This window comes from Idiotropiscis lumnitzeri, chromosome 2 (genome assembly GCF_059441095.1).
Source record: "Idiotropiscis lumnitzeri isolate Australia: NSW breed Sydney's pygmy pipehorse chromosome 2, RoL_Ilum_1.0, whole genome shotgun sequence".
In the NCBI taxonomy this organism is placed as follows: domain Eukaryota; kingdom Metazoa; phylum Chordata; class Actinopteri; order Syngnathiformes; family Syngnathidae; genus Idiotropiscis; species Idiotropiscis lumnitzeri.
The window spans coordinates 1,622,499-1,639,693 of NC_142392.1; the positions used below are offsets into that span (position 1 = coordinate 1,622,499).

Consider the following 17,195-nt stretch of genomic DNA (forward strand, 5'->3'; position numbering starts at 1 on the left):
CCAAGCGACGCCTGAGACCGCCAAGTGCTCAATCAAGAACCAAACTGATGTGAAGGACCTGAAAGAGGACGCCTCACGTACAAAAAAAAATTATTTTTAAAATCAGATGCACACAAAAATCATTTTCATTTTTCATTTCAACTGCGCACACACCAAACATTTTGTCCTAACCTCCTCAGTGTTTGCGTTTCAACAAGTTTCAATCAGATCTGGAATTTCTTTCACTTAAAACGTCGTTAAATAAACACGCCAAATTGGTTTTATTTTTTTGATTAAGTTTCTATGATGGATGCCAGGACATTTGATAGCATCAAGGGAAATTTCAATTTAGATCGCAGGCCCATCTTGAGGCATGCACGCAAACATGCTGAATGGGATTCCTGTGCTCAACTCGAAACGCAGACGGAATTTCTTGAAATAGGAATGCCATTTGTTTTTGGCCATAGAACCACATTTTTTTCCCATCCTGTAGTCAGTAAAAAGGGACTGCGATTAAATTGGAAGAACGACCTTGCGTGAATTAGCGTCCAATGGCGTCTACGGTGCCGTTTGTAAAACGGTCAACAGAATGTTGCGCAACCCAATCGGATGAATACAAAAGCCTCTTTGTGGCAGTAGAAGGCCTCTGCGCACATCTTGGCTTGTATTTTGTCGACCCCTTGCGTTTGTCAAATAACAGTTTGTGTCATTAAAGCTCCCGTTGGAAAGGTGAGGTGACTTCTGTTCAAACTCTTCTGGAGAGCCACTTCATTTCACACAGCATGTTCAAATATGTGGTCATTTTCTCCCCTCGTCCTTTTCTTCTAATAGATGCTTGGCCTGCACAAAACAGCGGCAGCGGCGTCTTGGGCTTTTGATGAAGGCGCCGTGTGACCGCGTTTGATTCCGGGGCCACTTTGACAGTTTGGAGGCTGTCTGAAGTGAGATCAGAAGCGCAAGAGGACCCGGAGAAGCAGACGTCCAGCCGGGCGAGAAGATCAGAGGAGACATTGTGAGGTACACAGCAATACCGCTCCTGCAACTTTTGCCTTTGTATGTTTTTTTTTTTTTTCTCTCCCCAAATATATGTGTAGCACTTTTCTCTGCAGCTCTTATCTTCTCCTCGTGGCTCAGTAAAAGAACTGTAAGGTTTTATCTGATTTTAAGCCAACTATTCCTCGCTGAGTGTGCGTGCGTGCGTGGGCGTGGGCGTGTGCGCGAGGAATGTGCGAGTCTGTGCGAGGGAGAAGGTTTTATTAACATTCAGTAAGTCCTGATTAGGCAACACCAGGGCCAGTTGTAAGACGCAATTATTTTGATTCAGCCACATCCCAGGACGAGGATAAGAAATGATTTGTTTGATTTACATTTCACGATGTAACGCCACTTGTCATTAATGACTGACAATCATGGTAAATATTTTAGAACTTTTGGGAACGATGGCACCTTTTTGAGCTCCTCTACTAGTTCTGGTAGTAGTATTGCTGTTGTCATTATTATTATTAAGAATTAGAATTCCCCTTTACTTATTTTTCCACATCATTTCGAACTGCATGTTTTTTGTTTTTGTTCATCTGTTAACATCTCATGAATTCATTGCGTTTTCCTTTATAGTTCTCATTATGAGCATTCCCTGCACCAAAACAAACTGCTTTTCTGACTTTGCATCAAGTACACGCGTCCAAATGTCAAAGGACGTGTTATTTAGGATAATGTATTTCTATATTCTGTGTTTAGTTACAATAAATCAGTATGAAAGGACATAAGTGAAGGCTGGTGCAATGTCTCCCTCTTGTGGCAAAAAGCAAGAACGTCGTAATAATTCAGGCGTGATGAATCAGCGTAATCAAACAATATATTATTAGAAATAAAAATGTAATTCGGAATATCACAGTCCATATGTGTGTAACAGTATTTGCGTGTGTCTCTGTTGTCTTTTCTGTGCGCGAAATCGCCAAATCACTGCACCGTTTGATTTCACGCATGGGGCAACCTGCAAGGCATCACCAATCAATCGACGATGCCTTTTTTCCGCTCGGCCACACAAACACAAACACGAACACACACTCGAACTGAGTCAACCTGTTGCCCTGCACTCCAGCCCAAAGCTGACAGTTTCGCTCGTCCTTCCAAAGTAATGGCAACATCCGTGAAGCTCAACACCGATGCACTCATGCCCATCATCGGGCTGGGGACGTGGAAAGTGAGTCATCCGTTACTTTTGTTCTCTTGGATCTAGTGGAAAGTTACTAGTTTGTCTCTCTGGGTACAAGTGATAAGGGAAATAAATGCGCGATAGGAGACAGGCGTGGCAATGTTCCGTCAAATTTAGACGTTGCGTAACGAGTCGCCAAAATAATCATCTCACGCTCGGAAAATGCGTTGTGGTGCTTAAAGCTAACCGTGGCTAATGCTAACCTAAATGTGTGCATTGGAAGAACGGTTCGAAAGATGCGAGCGGATTCGTTCGAGTTTCGCTAGATTATGCAATCTTTCACACCTCGCGACCTTAAACTGCGGATGTGGACGCTTGTCATCGTCATGTCGTGTATCTTCTTCACTCTTACGGTTAGCGAGCCAGCAATACAGATTAGTATGTAAATTGTGGCATTCGTTCAAAATGAAAGTGACCATGCAATGGCGTTTAAATATTTTCTTTTCATGTATTCACCACAATTGGTTGTGGATGTGTGCATTGCATGTTTTTTTAGATGCATATGCAGTGAATTGCAATCAAATCATTATTGCTCTTTGGTGGGGTTTTTTTGTAATATTTATTTTATGGGTCTTCACTTGATGATCAAAATGTGACCACGTGATCCCAATTCAAATTAAGCAGTGCTTTGACAAATAGTGTCCAATTCTTGTTTAAAAAAAAAAAAAAAAAAAAGAGGCTTCATACTTTTTGATGCCACTCCCAGGCAAAGTAAAGGTCAAACTGGGACAATTGTGTAGGTAAAACTAGCTTTTAGCTTGCCGTGTCAACACGAATGCTCATACGTTGTGGGAAATGCAAATACAATCCTTAAAGCAACTGATGACATTTTTTTAATTCAATATTGCTGTCTGGCCGGAGCAGAAGAAGACAACGCAACAACACATAAAGGCCGACCACACGCTGCTTGCTGGCTGCTCGTATTTTTCAATAACTTTTCTGTCTCTTGAAGCCCTCTGGCAAATAGCTGTCATGTTTGATATTTTTCGCCTCACGAGGTTAAAAAGAAATAAAAAGAACCGCCATTCCAAGTATTTTTGGAAGTTTTCTACTTTCGTATAAGTAGACTTTTAAAAACTGGTTTATATCTTGATTATTAAGCATTATTTGCCGTTATCTTCATTTGCCTGATTTTTAAGAATAATTTGTCTTATCCTTGAAAGTAGCAGCTTTTTTACGTGCTCTTTTTCATGCTGCTCTTTTTCCGTATGCAATCAATTGTATATTTGACACTTTTATCTTAAATTTTTTTTTGTACTGCAAGCATGTTCAAAATAAATATTAAATTAGTCATTCTTTTTTCAAGTCTGAATCTGGGAAAGTGAGTGAGGCGGTGAAAGCGGCGATATCAGCGGGCTACCGGCACATCGACGGGGCCTTCATCTACCAGAACGAGGTGGAGGTGGGCGAGGGAATCCACGCCATGATCAAGGATGGAGTGGTCAAACGAGAAGACCTTTTCATTGTTAGTAAGGTAAGTTTTTTTTTTTTGTCAATTCTCAGCCCACTCAGCGCTATGACAATGAAGCCGTGAAAGAAGCCTTCAAGTCCAGCAGATGATGCTGCGATGACACAAGAAAGACCACCGCCTGTTTCGGATGCTTCTTCATGTTCCTGCGCCACATCTTTTTGTCCCTTAGCTGTGGTGCACGTTCCATGAAAAGCCCATGGTTCGAAAAGCTTGCGAGAAGACTCTGAGCGATCTCAACCTGGATTACCTCGACCTCTATCTGGTGCACTGGCCAATGGGATTCAAGGTAAACACGGCAAGTGTTATCCCGTTGTTCTCGATTGCTTTTTCAAATCATTTGTTCGTAATTATAAAGGCTGGCGACGACCCATTTCCTTTGGACAGCAACGAGGAAACGATTGCTGATAATTCCGACTACCTGCAGACATGGGAGGTGAGTTAAAGGTTTGCCAAAACAAGTCATCAAATTGTACTTTTTATGCATGGAGTCTGATGATTTGAATGATTAGATTTTGCTGATGATGTAAAGGTGGATCATTCGCTACAGAGCCGTGTGGAGCTCCTCAGAGCACACGAATAGAAGAGGATCAGAGAAAAAACAAACGATGAAAGTAAATGTTTTGTGATTTAGGGGATGGAGGAGCTGGTCGATGCCGGTCTGGTCAAAGCCATTGGCGTTTCCAATTTCAACCGGGATCAAATTGAGCGCCTCCTCAACAAGCCGGGCCTCAAGTACAAGCCTGCCAATAACCAGGTATATCGACGTGTAATCACCGATATTGATGTTCCGTTTCTATAAATATGGCAGAGTCGTCCCTAAAAAGAAATGATAGTCGTGCTGTCCTTAAAGGGTAGTTGTAGTCTGCAATGTTCTCTCCCTCCCGAGAAGGAAAACCAAAGATTTTCTAATTCCTCTAAATTTGGTGCAGTTTCCCCCCTTAGGCTAAGCTAATAAGTTTAGGCTTGGATTGATCTTGCCGTGTATTCAATGAAGCTTCTCTTCTCCTCTCTGCCCTGCAGCCATCGTACAAAAAAACAGCAGCAATGCTGAACATGCGCCATTTTGTGTTTTTGCAAAAAGCAGACACGATTGGAGAGGTTTTTGCACTCACAAATCAAGCAAGGAACATTTTAGGGAGCCCTTCCCGCCCCAGCCGTGCGCTGCTTGACGGAAGTGGTGACTTGATTTGCGCATGCGTGCCTGCAGGTGGAGTGCCACCCGTTCTTGTGCCAGGACAAGCTGATCAACTACTGCCACTGGAAGGGCATCAGCGTGACCGCCTACAGTCCCCTCGGCTCGCCCGACAGACCTTGGTGAGGTTCGCTTGCCGTCAAAGTTGGCTTGTGTCCGGCCCGTTTTCGGAGTAACAAAGTCCGCCGGCCGCGCGTTGCAGGGCGAAACCCGACGACCCGTCGCTTTTGGAGGATCCCAATATCAAGAAAATTGCCAAAAAGCACAACAAAACGTCTGCTCAGGTACAGCAGCAATGAAAGCGACATCTGGTTTCTATGACGGGTTTTATTTATGAATCTCGCGAAAATCGCAATATTGGGTGGGGGAATCGCAAATGTGTTCCGCTGTCGTCTTAACTTTGGATTTAAAAATCAGATCCTGATCCGCTTCCACATCCAGCGGAACGTGATTGTGATTCCCAAATCGATCACGCCTCACCGCATCCAGGAGAATTTCCAGGTAAGAGGCGACACGCTCATCTTTGTCTGGCACGTTGCGCTGACGACAATGTTTGCAGGTGTTTGACTTCCAGCTGAGCGACGAGGACATGAAAACCATTTTGGGCTTCAATCGCAACTGGCGCGTCTGCGGGATGCATTGGTGAGTGTGTCGAAGCCTCGGGAAGCTTTCGTTGGGTGTGTAGCGTCTTTTTCAAACGCGCTTTTATTCTCCTTGGCCTTCAGGAGCGTCAAACACAAGGACTACCCTTTCCACGCCGAGTTCTGATGTGGAAAACGCGGCAAGCGCCAATGCTGAATGTTGCCGCTTTCATTTCTGTTGTGCACTGCGGGGGTACTGTTACCGACCTGACAAATATTTCGCACTCTTTTTTTTTTTTTCGTAATCGATGGCGAGGGCAACCAAGTTTGAAATGTTTCAATATCTAGCACTATACATTTTCTCCTTGCGTGTTGCATTGATTGCACTTCCTCTTATTTGCAAGTCATATGTGGCACTTGTGACTGTTGGCATTGCTGAGTCACGCGTGCTACTTGTGATGGCGTTGCCTCATTTTGTTTTCACTTCTCCCGTGTGTGCCGTGCTCGGGATCGGCCGCCGTTTATGCTCGTAATAAGCACGCGAGGTCAGTAAATGTCCGTGCCAAAATTAGTTGGACTCAATAAAATGCAGATGGTAGCGTGTATTGGGATTTGTCTGAGGTGTTTGAAATCTTTCATTGCTGACCAATAAAAAAAGATAATCTATTAAGTGTCAGCCAATTTAGAGCATCTGACTGAGCTCTTAAGGCTCAACGAAACCTTATTCCTTAAAAAAAATAAATCAGCAGTCGAATATGGCTTGTTTTTGTGTTGGATAAAAGAAAATGTAGGAAACCAGCATGTTGGGTGCAGTTATTATTTTTGTCCGCTTGAGGTCGCCATCCTCACATTCTACTCCGTTACAGGTTTTATTACAATTATTTCTTTTATATTCTGGACATTTGTGCAGTAATGCCACTTGCAAGTTTATTTTCTAAACAAATAACTCACAGATTGGGAATAATGAGCCACGTTCTATTGCAACGTTTTTTTTTTTTATTCCTTTTCCAACCATCATCCAATCACACAACACGCGCGCGCACACACACACACACACAAAGTGCAGACGTTTAGACAATGATTCTTGAAACAGCACTGTCTTTGCATAATAGGCAACATGAAGAGCATAAAGTGCTGAGTATTGCACATGATCAGCTTGAGGTTTTTGTTTTGAACATGAAAATATTGAAAAACATCTCCAGGCATACATAAAATAAGTGCTTGTTTTTTTTGTTTGTTTTTAAATTCAAACTTCTTATTCAGTCCCCACTTGTTCGCAAGCTTGAAGCAAATAATGCGCGAGCTTATGTCGATTCCTTATGTAAACAAGCTGACCTCATTGGAAGTGATTGAAAACACACTTTGTTCCTTGAATACAAATCTCATTGTGAAATTCACCAAAAGCCTCGTGATAAATTAGCATCAATTTCCAAACTAAACCCAGCAGTGTCCCGTGAGTGTGTTTGCCCCTCAGGAGCAGTCGGTGAAGGTTGTCACCATGTTGCCCCTCCTCTGCGTCACTGTCCTGCAGTGTTGCTTGGCTGAGCGCTGGAATCTGCCGTCGCTCCTGGTAGCGTGCGCGTTAAAGGAGAACATCTTCTCCAAGTCCTCAAACATGTCATCAAACAGTCCCCCTCCTCCTCCTCCTCCGCCTCCTCTTCCTCCGAAGGGCCGCCTCTGTTGGTTCCCTGTGGCCTCGCGGAAGAACCTCTTCTGGTGGGCTTGATGATGGGAGTGGAAGTGTTGCTGCTGACCGAAAAAGTCAAAGTCCTTGAAGAGGTCATCGACATTGAACGACCGGAAGTTGTAGTTGCCGCTTCCGCCGTGAGCCGACGGGCCGTGGCCAAACTGGTCGTACTCTCTCCGCCTCTTGTCGTCTGATAACGTCTCGTACGCTGATTCAAAACAAAGGAGACATTGGCTTTTCAGTTGCGTGTATGCAATTTGCAGAGCGGGGCAGTCTGGCACGGACGGATGCCCATTTTTGGGCCAGTGTTGACAAATTATAAAAAAGGGTTCGATTAACACCAACAGTGAGTACTTATTTATTTCTGGAGAAGAAGAAAGAGGAAACTAATAAGAAGACCATAATCAGAAAAAGTGCACGGTGCTTTTTTTTTTTTCCTTCGTCGGCGGGAAAAAAATGGTTCAATTGCCCATCTCTGACAATTTGTTGACACTTTTGGCCATAGCCTTGTTCAGTAAATGTGTCTTCGTGTGCCGTTTTGAATTTTGCAGAATTGAGACAATAACCCACCCAACACACACGAAATTGGATAATTAGCAGAAACTACAACATTGCTGCTCATCCTCGGAATGCAAAAAGTTTTCTTCTTACCCTCAGCTATTTCTCTGAACCTGGCCTCGGCGTCCGGGCCCTTGTTTCGGTCCGGGTGGTACTTGAGAGCCAGTTTATGGAAGGCTTTCTTAATCTGGCGCTCCGAGGCGTCTCTTGGCACCCCCAGGATGTCGTAGTAGTCCCTCTTGGCCAATATGAACTCGGAGATGAGCAAGATGTGAAAGGCGAGCAGCAACACGCACTGCACCGTGGCCATCACTGCTTTGGGGCTTCTTTTGTTCAGCACCTTTAACAGACGTTCACAACTTTGTTACGCCGCAATTATATGTAGGTGTGCATAATATAGTAAGACTCATGAAGCGTTGCAGCCAACTGTTTTTTGTAAAGTTATAAAACGCCACCCTTCCGAATCAAGACGTTTACTGGCTCCAGAAAATGACAACTCGCTATTTTTGGGTGAATGAGCACGTCTGGCTAGCCTAAATTCCACATAAAGTTTTTTTTTAAACAGCAGTTAAGTAATTATGATCTAAATGGGCAAGTGCAGCTTACCTGGGTCACCGAAGAAGCAGCCGGGGACACTGCCGAGTGCTGACGGCTCCAGCTGATAGGAAACCGCAAGCTAACGTTTGTTGACGAAATGCATTCCTGAGCCCGAGCACCACGACTCGCAACGCTATTGGTCCATTCCGCCGACGCAGTGACGCAAATCCCTTTGATTGGTGGAAGTTGTCCACGTAGCTTCGCGGAACAGATGACTCAAGATAACGTTTTGGAGTACTTCCGGTTTCGTTTTGCTGAAACGACGTGTCGTTTGTATTTTACATAAGAAAGATAGATGTGAAAGGTCAAGTTGCAGCAAGAAAGCCTTTTCTGAGTCTTAAAACACTACCAGTGAACTACTAAAGACTGGAAGAAGGTGCTATGAACTGAATAATCAAACTTTTACATCTTTATCATGCAGGATTTCTTTTTATGCTGTTTGAGTAGGTCTGGGACTGTTTTGCTGGATCCACACGGTCTGAGATGCGCCTGCAACTAAAATGACCACCTCAGCATTCTGCAGAGCCATGCTGTACTTTCTGGTATTTGCATATTTATAATCATCTAAATAAACGTCCAAAGTAATGCAAGAACTACCTTTCGCAAAAAGAACAAAACAGTAAGCTGCAATGGGATGAATTGGACATACATTTGTATGTATAATTATCAAAGTAGGCAGTGTATGTTTTGTTTTTCTGCCACTATGATGCCACTCCTGCCTGCCCTTTGGAGTGGCATTGGGCAGAGCTGGGCAGTCCGTGACCGGGGCGGAAGGTTGTGGTCGGAGGGCGGGGGAGTGACCTGCAAAAAAAGGGTCAAGTGCCCCGCTCTGGTATTGGGAAAATTACATAATGCAGTTTTGTAAATATTCTGCTAGTGAACTTCCCTATGGTATTTACATTATAAGTCAACTTTACCCATGTTGATGCGCACAGTGCATTTTCTTTATTGTCTGTCTTTTAAAATGCAGCCTACTGGCTGTGTTGCATTTGCTTTGACAATGAATGCATTTCAACACTTGACCCTTTTTAAGGGAAACAATGGACAGTTTGTTTGGCAGACATGTTTTAAGTTATGCACCTAATATATACACGAGAGTTCATTCAACACAGTTGAGATGATTTGTACACTACTCAATACACCTGAGAAGGTACCCTTGCACAGATACGATTCATGAATTTTCCAACATTGGTTATTTATCAGAGGTGTGTCTGTGTCTATAATGCGATTGCTCGAAACAAGTGGATCCATCAACATAAGTTGCGCATTGCTTCACTTGCTGCAATCTTGCTTTCTATAATGTCCAACAGCCACTTCTCCGTGAATTCAGTCCCGCCAGGTTTGTGCATGAGCCTGTTGGACTCCACGACAAAGTGCACATCGATAGGCTCCGTTTGCGGTTCGACTTTGGAGACATCTACCACGAAGTAGACGCCAGCCGCTGTGGGGATGGGCACCTGCGGCGATGGGGTGCTAAAATTCGCCAGGTAATGGTAAGATGTCAGTTCCTCCTCTTCGGTCCAGTAGAGAAAGTCCAGGCTGTATATCCAGTTCGGATTCAGCTCCCATGTTTGGATAAACTCCGCGATCTGCTCTTTGCCTACTTCCACAGTGAAGTCTTTGGCAGACACCCAAAGCATGTTTTTTTTTTAATATATTTTATTTTAGTCACTTGACAGCAATGTTGACGGACCCATTTGCATTGTGTAAAGGTATTAAAAGTTTTCTTGTGCTCGTCGTTGTCGATGACATAATGGTTTTGTTTTTTGTTTTAAAGGGTGAACACGTGACGTTTTGGTGCGGACATTAGCTTGTCGCTATCATTAAGGTAAATCAACTTCATGTTACGTGTCTGTTCTTTCGGCTTCTTCATTAATTTGGCGATGCGCATTGCTCAATTACACAGAAATGTCATCAAAACTATTGGATTCAAAGAGGAACAAGAATTTTAGATGTATATTATGTAGGTTACACCAGATTTACGTTCGAATAATTTTTTAGTTTAGTTTATCGAATGTACACGTGTGTGCAACAATTACTTTCTGAAGTCCATACCATATGCCAACGTCCAACCTCTAAATATTTTTTTCTTTTGGTGTATAATATTTAAATGTATTCTGTATCTATCGTACGCGTCTTATTTTCGAATAATTTTATGGTTATTGTTTTTTTTTCATGGTTATTTTTGTAACAGCGGAAGCGTCGTCTTTTACGCAATTTCCTGTCTTTTTCCTGTTTTCGAGTTGGCGTTGACGTTGCTCGTAGCGCAGCACTCAGTGAATGAATGCATTTCGTTTGTTCATGTTTTGGTAGGTAATTGCCGACGTCGTTGTGGGTTTTGCTATCTCGTGTTCGTGCAATTTGAGAAGCGCTTGCCAATGCGGTTGATCCGTCTTAGACAGTTTAATTGCTCGTTTCCATTTAGTGTTCACAGTGGCATGATGATGATGATGATGTCTCATTCGTGGTTTGTCTTGTTCCGATATTCTGAATTGTCAAAATTGAATTGCTTCTCTTAGCGCAGCTTTCTTCTCAATAATGCACACCAGCCACTTATCAGTGAAGCGGGTCCTCCCCGGCGTGTGTACCAACCTGTGCGACTCCACTACAAAGTGGACGTCGACCGGCTCCGTTTGCGGTCCAACCTTTGGTACTTGGACGGCGAAGTAGACGCTCGCCGTCCCCTGAATTGGCTTCTGCGAGGACGGACTGCTGAAGCGAGCCCTGTAGTGGTGGTAGATTTGATGTTCATCTTCTGTCGAGCACAAGATGTCCAGACTGTAAATCCAGGGAGGTTTCAACTCCCACGTCCGAATATACTCTGCAATCTGCTCTTTGCCCACTTCCACGGTAAAGTCTTGGGCCGTGACCCACTTGATGTGTTCTTCGTGTGGGTCGCGGTCTCTCTCGCGCAGGATTTTGATGAGTTCACTCGATTCGGCTGGTAAATTAAGACGAGGTGCAGGACGATGATCATCCATTGTCAGAGGTTTTAGTGTGTGTTTAGAGGAAGCGGCGGCTTTCATTTGCTTGGTCTGTTTCCATGACTACCAACCGCATTAGAAATGTCACAGAGCCCCCTAATGGTCTCTCTTGTATTGCAACAACAAACTATTACTGATTGAGTACTGCAAAGTTGAGACTTTTGGACAGTGTGAATTACTAACCCGTGTCCTCTCCACTTTTGCTCTCAGTGAGCTGCCGGACGCATGTCGCGGATCAGGATCACACTAGACGGCGTCACCAAGGCAGTAGGAAGCACCGACCTCATCTCCAAGTTCTCCCGTCTCAAGCCTGGCAACCCTGCGGTGGACGGCGTCCATGCTGAAAAGGTTCTGGTCAAAGCTGAGAAGGTCGCATCGAAGGACCTGGATGTCTCGTTGTCTCCTAAAGCCACCACTGGAGAGGCAGACGGTGCTAAATGTGTAGCAGAAGATGACAAGAAAGAAGCGCAAGCTGCAGAAAAGCCCCTCGTCGCAGCCACGAGTTCCAGCTCCGCTTCAGAGGTGTCTGTTCCCGTCTCGTCCTTACAGCACACAGCGCAGCTCTTCCACCCAACCAACATGGACGAGACATACAATACTTTAGCCCAGCACATCAACACTTACTTTGGCATGGGCACGCACGGGGAGGAAGGAGAAAACAAGCGCCCGCAGAACGGTGAGAGCTTTCCTCGCAAAAGTGGCGACCATATCCCAGTTTTGTCTCCGGCGGCAGCGTCCAAGAGCATCGATGCACCCGCTGCCTCGCCTCCATCGGAAGACCTCAGTCACCGAGACGCCAAACCTCCATCTGACTCCCCTGCAAAAGAAAGCAAAGCTCCATCCGTTCCGCTTCTGCCCAGCTCCCCCAAAAAAGGTTTTACCCACTATCTGTCCTACCCTCGTCCAAGTGTCCAAGCTTTTGTGGGACACTACATCGCTCCGCTGGTGCCCAAATTCCGAGGGGACGCCAAAAGTGTCGAGAAAGACAAGCTCCCTGCTGCCAGGGTAGTGGAGGCTTCTGTGGAGAAGGTGGACAGTGAAGATCAGAAGGCGGATGAGGCCAAGCAGCAGCAACTTTTGGCTCAAAGGGAGAAGGTCATCAAGATAATTCCGTCGCTTGAAGGGCTTTTAGTGCAAAATGATCACGCTGATGCGTTGTCTTTGCAGATACTCGCCAGGGTGAGTGTTGACAACCGGACCAGAGCGCTTGTGAAAGGTCTGCAGAGAGTGAATGACGTCCAGCTCCTCACCAGTCGTGTGGAGGAACTCAGCTGTCACCTGCTGGACTTCCCTGAGACGCGTGGCGTGGCCATCAAGGTGAGCAGGAAACATTTTCCAAGTGTTTTCAGTCATTTCAAAACTCTTTTGTTGGTTTTCTAGGAGAAAGCGATCCCATGCCTGCTGCGTTTGCGTCAGGCCACAGACCTGCGCTTGCAGTCTGCTGTGAGAGAGTCACTGGCTCTGGTCGGCTACACCGAGCCGGTGAAAGGCAGAGGAATCCGAGTCCTGGCCATAGATGGAGGCGGGACAAGGTATAAAATCAGATAAAAATCCCCCCCCCCCCCCCCCCCCCCCCCAAAAAAAACGCTCTCATTTGTGTGCATTGCTTTTTGGACGCAGAGGTCTACTCGCCTTGCAGACGCTCCTCAAACTGCAGAATCTGACTGGAAAACGAGTCCACCAGCTCTTTGATTACATCTGTGGAGTCAGCACAGGTATTCGGTCGTCATCCCGGCACGGACACGGAAACGATCGTCTTGCCTCAGTCGGCTTCTTTTTGTTTGCTTTTAGGTGCCATCTTGGCTTTCATGCTGGGGATTTTTCAGATCCCCCTCGAAGACTGCGAGCAGATGTACCGGAAGTTGGGCTCGGACGTCTTCAAGCAGAATGTCATCGTCGGGGCCGTCAAGATGGGCTGGAGCCACGCTTTCTACGACAGCGAAATCTGGGAAAACATCCTCAAGTCAGCGCTTCGTCATTTTTTTTAATTCTTCTCCAATTCCACGCCAGTTTGTCCGACATAAATGTCTTTTGTTCAGGGAACGCATGGGTGAGGGACGCATGATCGAAAGTGCCAGAGATCCAAACTGTCCTAAAGTAAGTCCTCACTAGTAAGACAATTAACTAGTTCTTCCACCACTAGTCGTTTTTCTCCTATTATTTGTACAACCTTAAGATGAATGAACATTTATTCCGTATCCTTGATATGGAATAAATGCTCAAACACGTTTTCTATCCTCGATTTCCAGTTGAAGGCCTTTGTACTTGTTTGCGCGTTGTCCTCAAGTTGGGACAACTTTAGCATACTTGGAGGACAAATAATGGTAACTAGAAGCTACGCTAGCCCAAACTGATGTCCCAAATGGGCATGGTGCATTCAAGTCCCGCCATTAAAATAGGGAATCTCATTTCGAGATGGGGAAAAAACACGCAAGATATTTTGAAATGAACACCACCACCAAGATTACACAAGGTGGCGCCAAAGTATTATTGTTTTTGATATTTCCAAAAAAAAAAAGAAAAAGACTTTAAGTTTCCATTTTGTCCACCAGGTGTCAGCAGTGAGCACCCTGGTGAACAGGGGCCTGCCTCTCAAGGCCTTTGTGTTCCGAAACTACCGGCTGATGCCAGGAGTGAGGTCGCACTACCCAGGAGACTGCAAATACAAAATGTGGCAAGCCATCAGGGCGTCGTCTGCAGCGCCAGGTTACTTCCAGGAATACGTCCTTGGGAAAGATCTCCATCAGGTATGACGAGCCGCTCGGACAATTGCATCAAAGCGGCCGCAGTTTGTATGGCGATTTGAGTTGACAACTCAGAAGCATCACATTTGCTGCAATTAGAAATTTTATTCATCCACAAAGTGTTTTGCATACACTGAAGTCCGTGGCACATTTCGTTTGTTCTCATCACCCCTTCAAGTCATGTCAGAAGTGCTGGAAAGATTTTGAGTGTGAGACTGCGTTGTGCGCCACATTCCACATGGACCCGAGTAGCGTCACATTGACAATTTGTGCAGCCGCAACCGCCCACCACTCTCGCACTGCTCCTCCACTTTTCAACACACAGGGCGATATTTGCTAGAATGCGACATACTGTACAAAGTTGACGTTTCTGTCTGACCTTAGCTTCCTGATGATGTAAATCTCTTCATATTTGCATTTGAGATGAGTTTTTTTTCCCCAACTATGAAAATTATTTTTAATGTTTTCAATGTTTTGGTCGTATGTGATGCCCATTTGAAAGAAGAGAGCAATGCAGTGATGTTGAAAGCGACCTTTAACCCTGAGCCGCTCGTATGTCACACTCTCCATCTTTATTTATTCCAGCAAAAAACAGAAAAAAAAAACACTCTTGCAGAAGAACCAGAACTGGATGCAGGGACAGCCTGACAAATAACAGAAGCAATAAACCGGAAAACGGACGGCATCCTTTCATCGTGTCTTTTTGTGTCAGGCCCCCCCACCCCCACCCCACTGTTGGCATTATTTAGGTCAGCTACTAGAACAAGCGAGGAGGTACTTGACTTGTGACAAGCTGTTACAAGTACGGCTTCAGCTCTCTAACGTGTTTGTCTTTGTCGTCGGGTAGGACGGCGGCCTCCTGATCAACAACCCCACGGCGTTGGCCATCCACGAGTGTAAGAGCCTGTGGCCCGACACGCCGCTGCAGTGCGTGCTCTCTCTTGGCACCGGGCGGCACGAGGTGGCGGGAAAGAACGGCACCACCTACACCAGCCTCAAAGACAAGCTCACCAACGTCATCAGCAGTGCCACAGATACCGAAGGTGCCGTGGGACAAATCTTTTCAACTAAAGTAGCCCAGAATGTATAAAGAAATGTATTTTAATCCACCGAATACATCAAAAATGCAAAATAGTAATGGAATCACAAGTTCTAGTCAAATATGCGTCTTATTTCTTGAAAGTTTGCGTCATTGAGCGAAATGCATGTTCTTTGTTCAGAAGTGCACACCATGCTGGACGCCCTCCTGCCTCCGGACACGTATTTCCGCTTCAACCCGCGCATGAGCGAGGACGTGCCGCTGAACGAGAGCCGCGTGGACAAGCTGAATTTCCTCATGGGCGAAGGCGAGCGCTACCTGGAGCGCAACGACGCCAAGCTGCGCAAGGCGGCCGGCGTGCTGACGCGGGAGAAAAGCAGCATCCAGAGACTGGCCGAGTGGGCCAAGCTCAAGGCGGACATGTACGAGGGACCTCCTTTCACCTCCAAACTTTAACTAGTCTGCTAAGGTAAGATGCTGCCAATAGTTTGCTGAGGATCCCAAGAAAACAAATTGGCAGGTAGGCAGTTTTGCAATGAATTGTTTACATTAACTTTGAAAAAAATGAATTTAACAGGACCACTAGCATGTACTGAGCATGCATGTTCACGCATTATGATGAGACGTGGGTCGCTGGAAGGTGCAGGCTTGAACCTCACGGGTGTATTACATAAAAAAAAATGCTCTGACTGATGGTTTTGATAAAGCTGTAAATATTGTTTGATTAGTCATCTTCATACATTTAGCTAAAATAATGCACATGGAGAGCTGATCATGATTGCCTGTTTCTAACTCCAAATGAAAAAAACCAAAAGATGTCGTGCTCCTTGGAAGTGTTCATTCGTAACCTTTAGGCATGTCAATATTTGATGTGATTTGTTTATTTAAATCCAACTTACACTTTTAGGCTTTTCGATATTTTGTCATCATGGGAGACATTTCACAATGTGGCACATTTACAAAAAAAAGTGCACCAGATACATATGAGTCACTGCACATGTTTGTTTTTAGAATAGGATGCACCACTTTCTCAATAAAGTCACACTTTTATCACTGGAGTCGTCTTTAAAAAGCTGTCTGATAATGCTAAGCTTGTGTAAATTGTACATGCTTATGTACTTTGGGTTCATTAAGTAAGGTCAGTCGGGGTCACCCACCGTCGACATAGCCTGGAGTAGACCTCAAGTTGATTTGAACTTTTTGGACTAGTTTTGTGCAAAAGTATTTTTTTAATTTTTGTTATTGTTCATTAATAAGTGTTAATTAATTTTTTTTTTGGGGGGAGGGGTTGATGTTCGATGACACTTTTGAGTTGACATGACTACTTTTGCAGGTGAAGTGCCAACCGTGGTCTTAAGCCCCCCCCCCTCTCCCACATCGGGCCGAGCGAGACAAACGAGGTGAAGGTGAGATGAGCACGATGTGGCTACGGTTAAGTCGATGCTCTCGCTGGGCTGTGTTTACATGACGAGGCGTGACAAAGTTACACATCCGCGCATTCCTCCGTCGAAGTGGAGTGGAGTGGCAGAAGCTGTCTTTCTCCCTCCCACGCTTTTTGCTGGAGTGCAAAAAAAAGAAAATGGGCAGAATTGTCTCTCGGCGTTCCTTAGCAACTGCTCCACTTGTCAGTTTTCTCAATGTGCAATATAATGTCTGCCTCAATGCCCAACTGCTTATTTAGCTTTAAATGTCTGATGCCGTTTCACAAAGAAAAATGTTGAGAAATGCTCCTCACTTTCTCCCGAATTGTGTATTTTGCGCTTGATATTTTGATCTTCCGCGTGGTAGGCTGTTGGTAAGGAGATGATCTGGTCACTCGGGAGGCCTGAAGTGTAAACTTAACACTAACAGTTTAAGAGCAGGTGTCTGGTTCTTCTCAAAGTTGGCTTCTGCTATTACAGTGTAATACACACAAACTGGATGGAAAGCGCGCCGTGCAGATCACACCAGGCCGGAAAAGTCAAATGAAAGTGTTTGGTTTGCCATCTTGTAAATGACGAGCTTGATCATAAATGAACGGTTGAGGCCTCCTGTAAGAAGGCGTGGAAAGGGAGACGCCACTGTTAGCACATCAGCAAAATAGTTTTTTTTTTTTCTTTTTTTTGGCACATAAGTGTCGCTCAACACATTTCTACTCATTTCTTCTTG

General features: G+C 45.0%; 6 protein-coding genes across 16 annotated transcripts in view; 3 read left to right on the plus strand and 3 right to left on the minus strand.

The window, feature by feature from the left end:
* mdfic (MyoD family inhibitor domain containing) overlaps window positions 1-988 on the plus strand; it is a 134,403-nt gene extending 133,415 nt beyond the window's left edge. The window contains exon 11 of the transcript XR_015842000.1: window positions 811-988. The gene's annotated coding sequence lies outside the window, so the exon portion shown is untranslated. The remainder of the gene's footprint in view (window positions 1-810) is intronic.
* Window positions 989-1,998: 1,010 nt separating this feature from the next.
* Window positions 1,999-6,041, plus strand: akr1b1.2 (aldo-keto reductase family 1, member B1 (aldose reductase), tandem duplicate 2). The gene is made up of 10 exons (XM_088285660.1): window positions 1,999-2,182; window positions 3,501-3,668; window positions 3,835-3,951; window positions 4,021-4,098; window positions 4,297-4,419; window positions 4,873-4,979; window positions 5,060-5,141; window positions 5,275-5,358; window positions 5,417-5,499; window positions 5,583-6,041. Exons 1-10 carry the CDS (start codon window positions 2,000-2,002, stop codon window positions 5,623-5,625), a joined length of 1,068 nt encoding a protein of 355 aa, XP_088141786.1. The 5' UTR covers window position 1,999; the 3' UTR covers window positions 5,626-6,041.
* A 371-nt stretch (window positions 6,042-6,412) lies between these two features.
* On the minus strand, window positions 6,413-8,423 carry LOC148341127 (dnaJ homolog subfamily B member 9-like). The gene is made up of 3 exons (XM_088285673.1): window positions 8,290-8,423; window positions 7,777-8,023; window positions 6,413-7,333 (listed from the first exon to the last, which is right to left on the minus strand). The coding sequence occupies exons 2-3, from the start codon at window positions 7,991-7,993 to the stop codon at window positions 6,909-6,911; spliced, it is 642 nt and encodes a 213-aa protein (XP_088141799.1). The 5' UTR covers window positions 7,994-8,023; window positions 8,290-8,423; the 3' UTR covers window positions 6,413-6,908.
* Window positions 8,424-8,523: 100 nt separating this feature from the next.
* pnpla8 (patatin-like phospholipase domain containing 8) lies at window positions 8,524-16,105 on the plus strand. Of its 11 annotated transcripts, none has more exons than XM_088285633.1 (13): window positions 8,524-8,656; window positions 8,728-8,822; window positions 9,591-9,767; window positions 10,058-10,108; window positions 11,475-12,359; window positions 12,432-12,581; window positions 12,645-12,796; window positions 12,885-12,979; window positions 13,056-13,227; window positions 13,304-13,361; window positions 13,817-14,011; window positions 14,856-15,051; window positions 15,229-16,105. In XM_088285633.1, the coding sequence occupies exons 5-13, from the start codon at window positions 11,490-11,492 to the stop codon at window positions 15,501-15,503; spliced, it is 2,163 nt and encodes a 720-aa protein (XP_088141759.1). In that variant the 5' UTR covers window positions 8,524-8,656; window positions 8,728-8,822; window positions 9,591-9,767; window positions 10,058-10,108; window positions 11,475-11,489; the 3' UTR covers window positions 15,504-16,105. The 11 variants fall into 11 exon arrangements, 10 of the variants coding, with proteins under 10 accessions (XP_088141759.1, XP_088141721.1, XP_088141704.1 ...); XM_088285595.1 differs by having other exon boundaries at window positions 9,611-9,767; XM_088285587.1 differs by having other exon boundaries at window positions 8,530-8,656; window positions 8,702-8,822; window positions 9,611-9,767.
* Window positions 9,531-9,920, minus strand: LOC148341129 (A-kinase anchor protein 14-like). Its single transcript, XM_088287887.1, has one exon. The coding sequence runs from the start codon at window positions 9,918-9,920 to the stop codon at window positions 9,531-9,533; it is 390 nt and encodes a 129-aa protein (XP_088144013.1).
* Window positions 10,776-11,261, minus strand: LOC148341130 (A-kinase anchor protein 14-like). The gene has a single exon (XM_088287888.1). It carries the CDS (start codon window positions 11,259-11,261, stop codon window positions 10,776-10,778), a length of 486 nt encoding a protein of 161 aa, XP_088144014.1.
* Window positions 16,106-17,195: the final 1,090 nt, after the last annotated feature.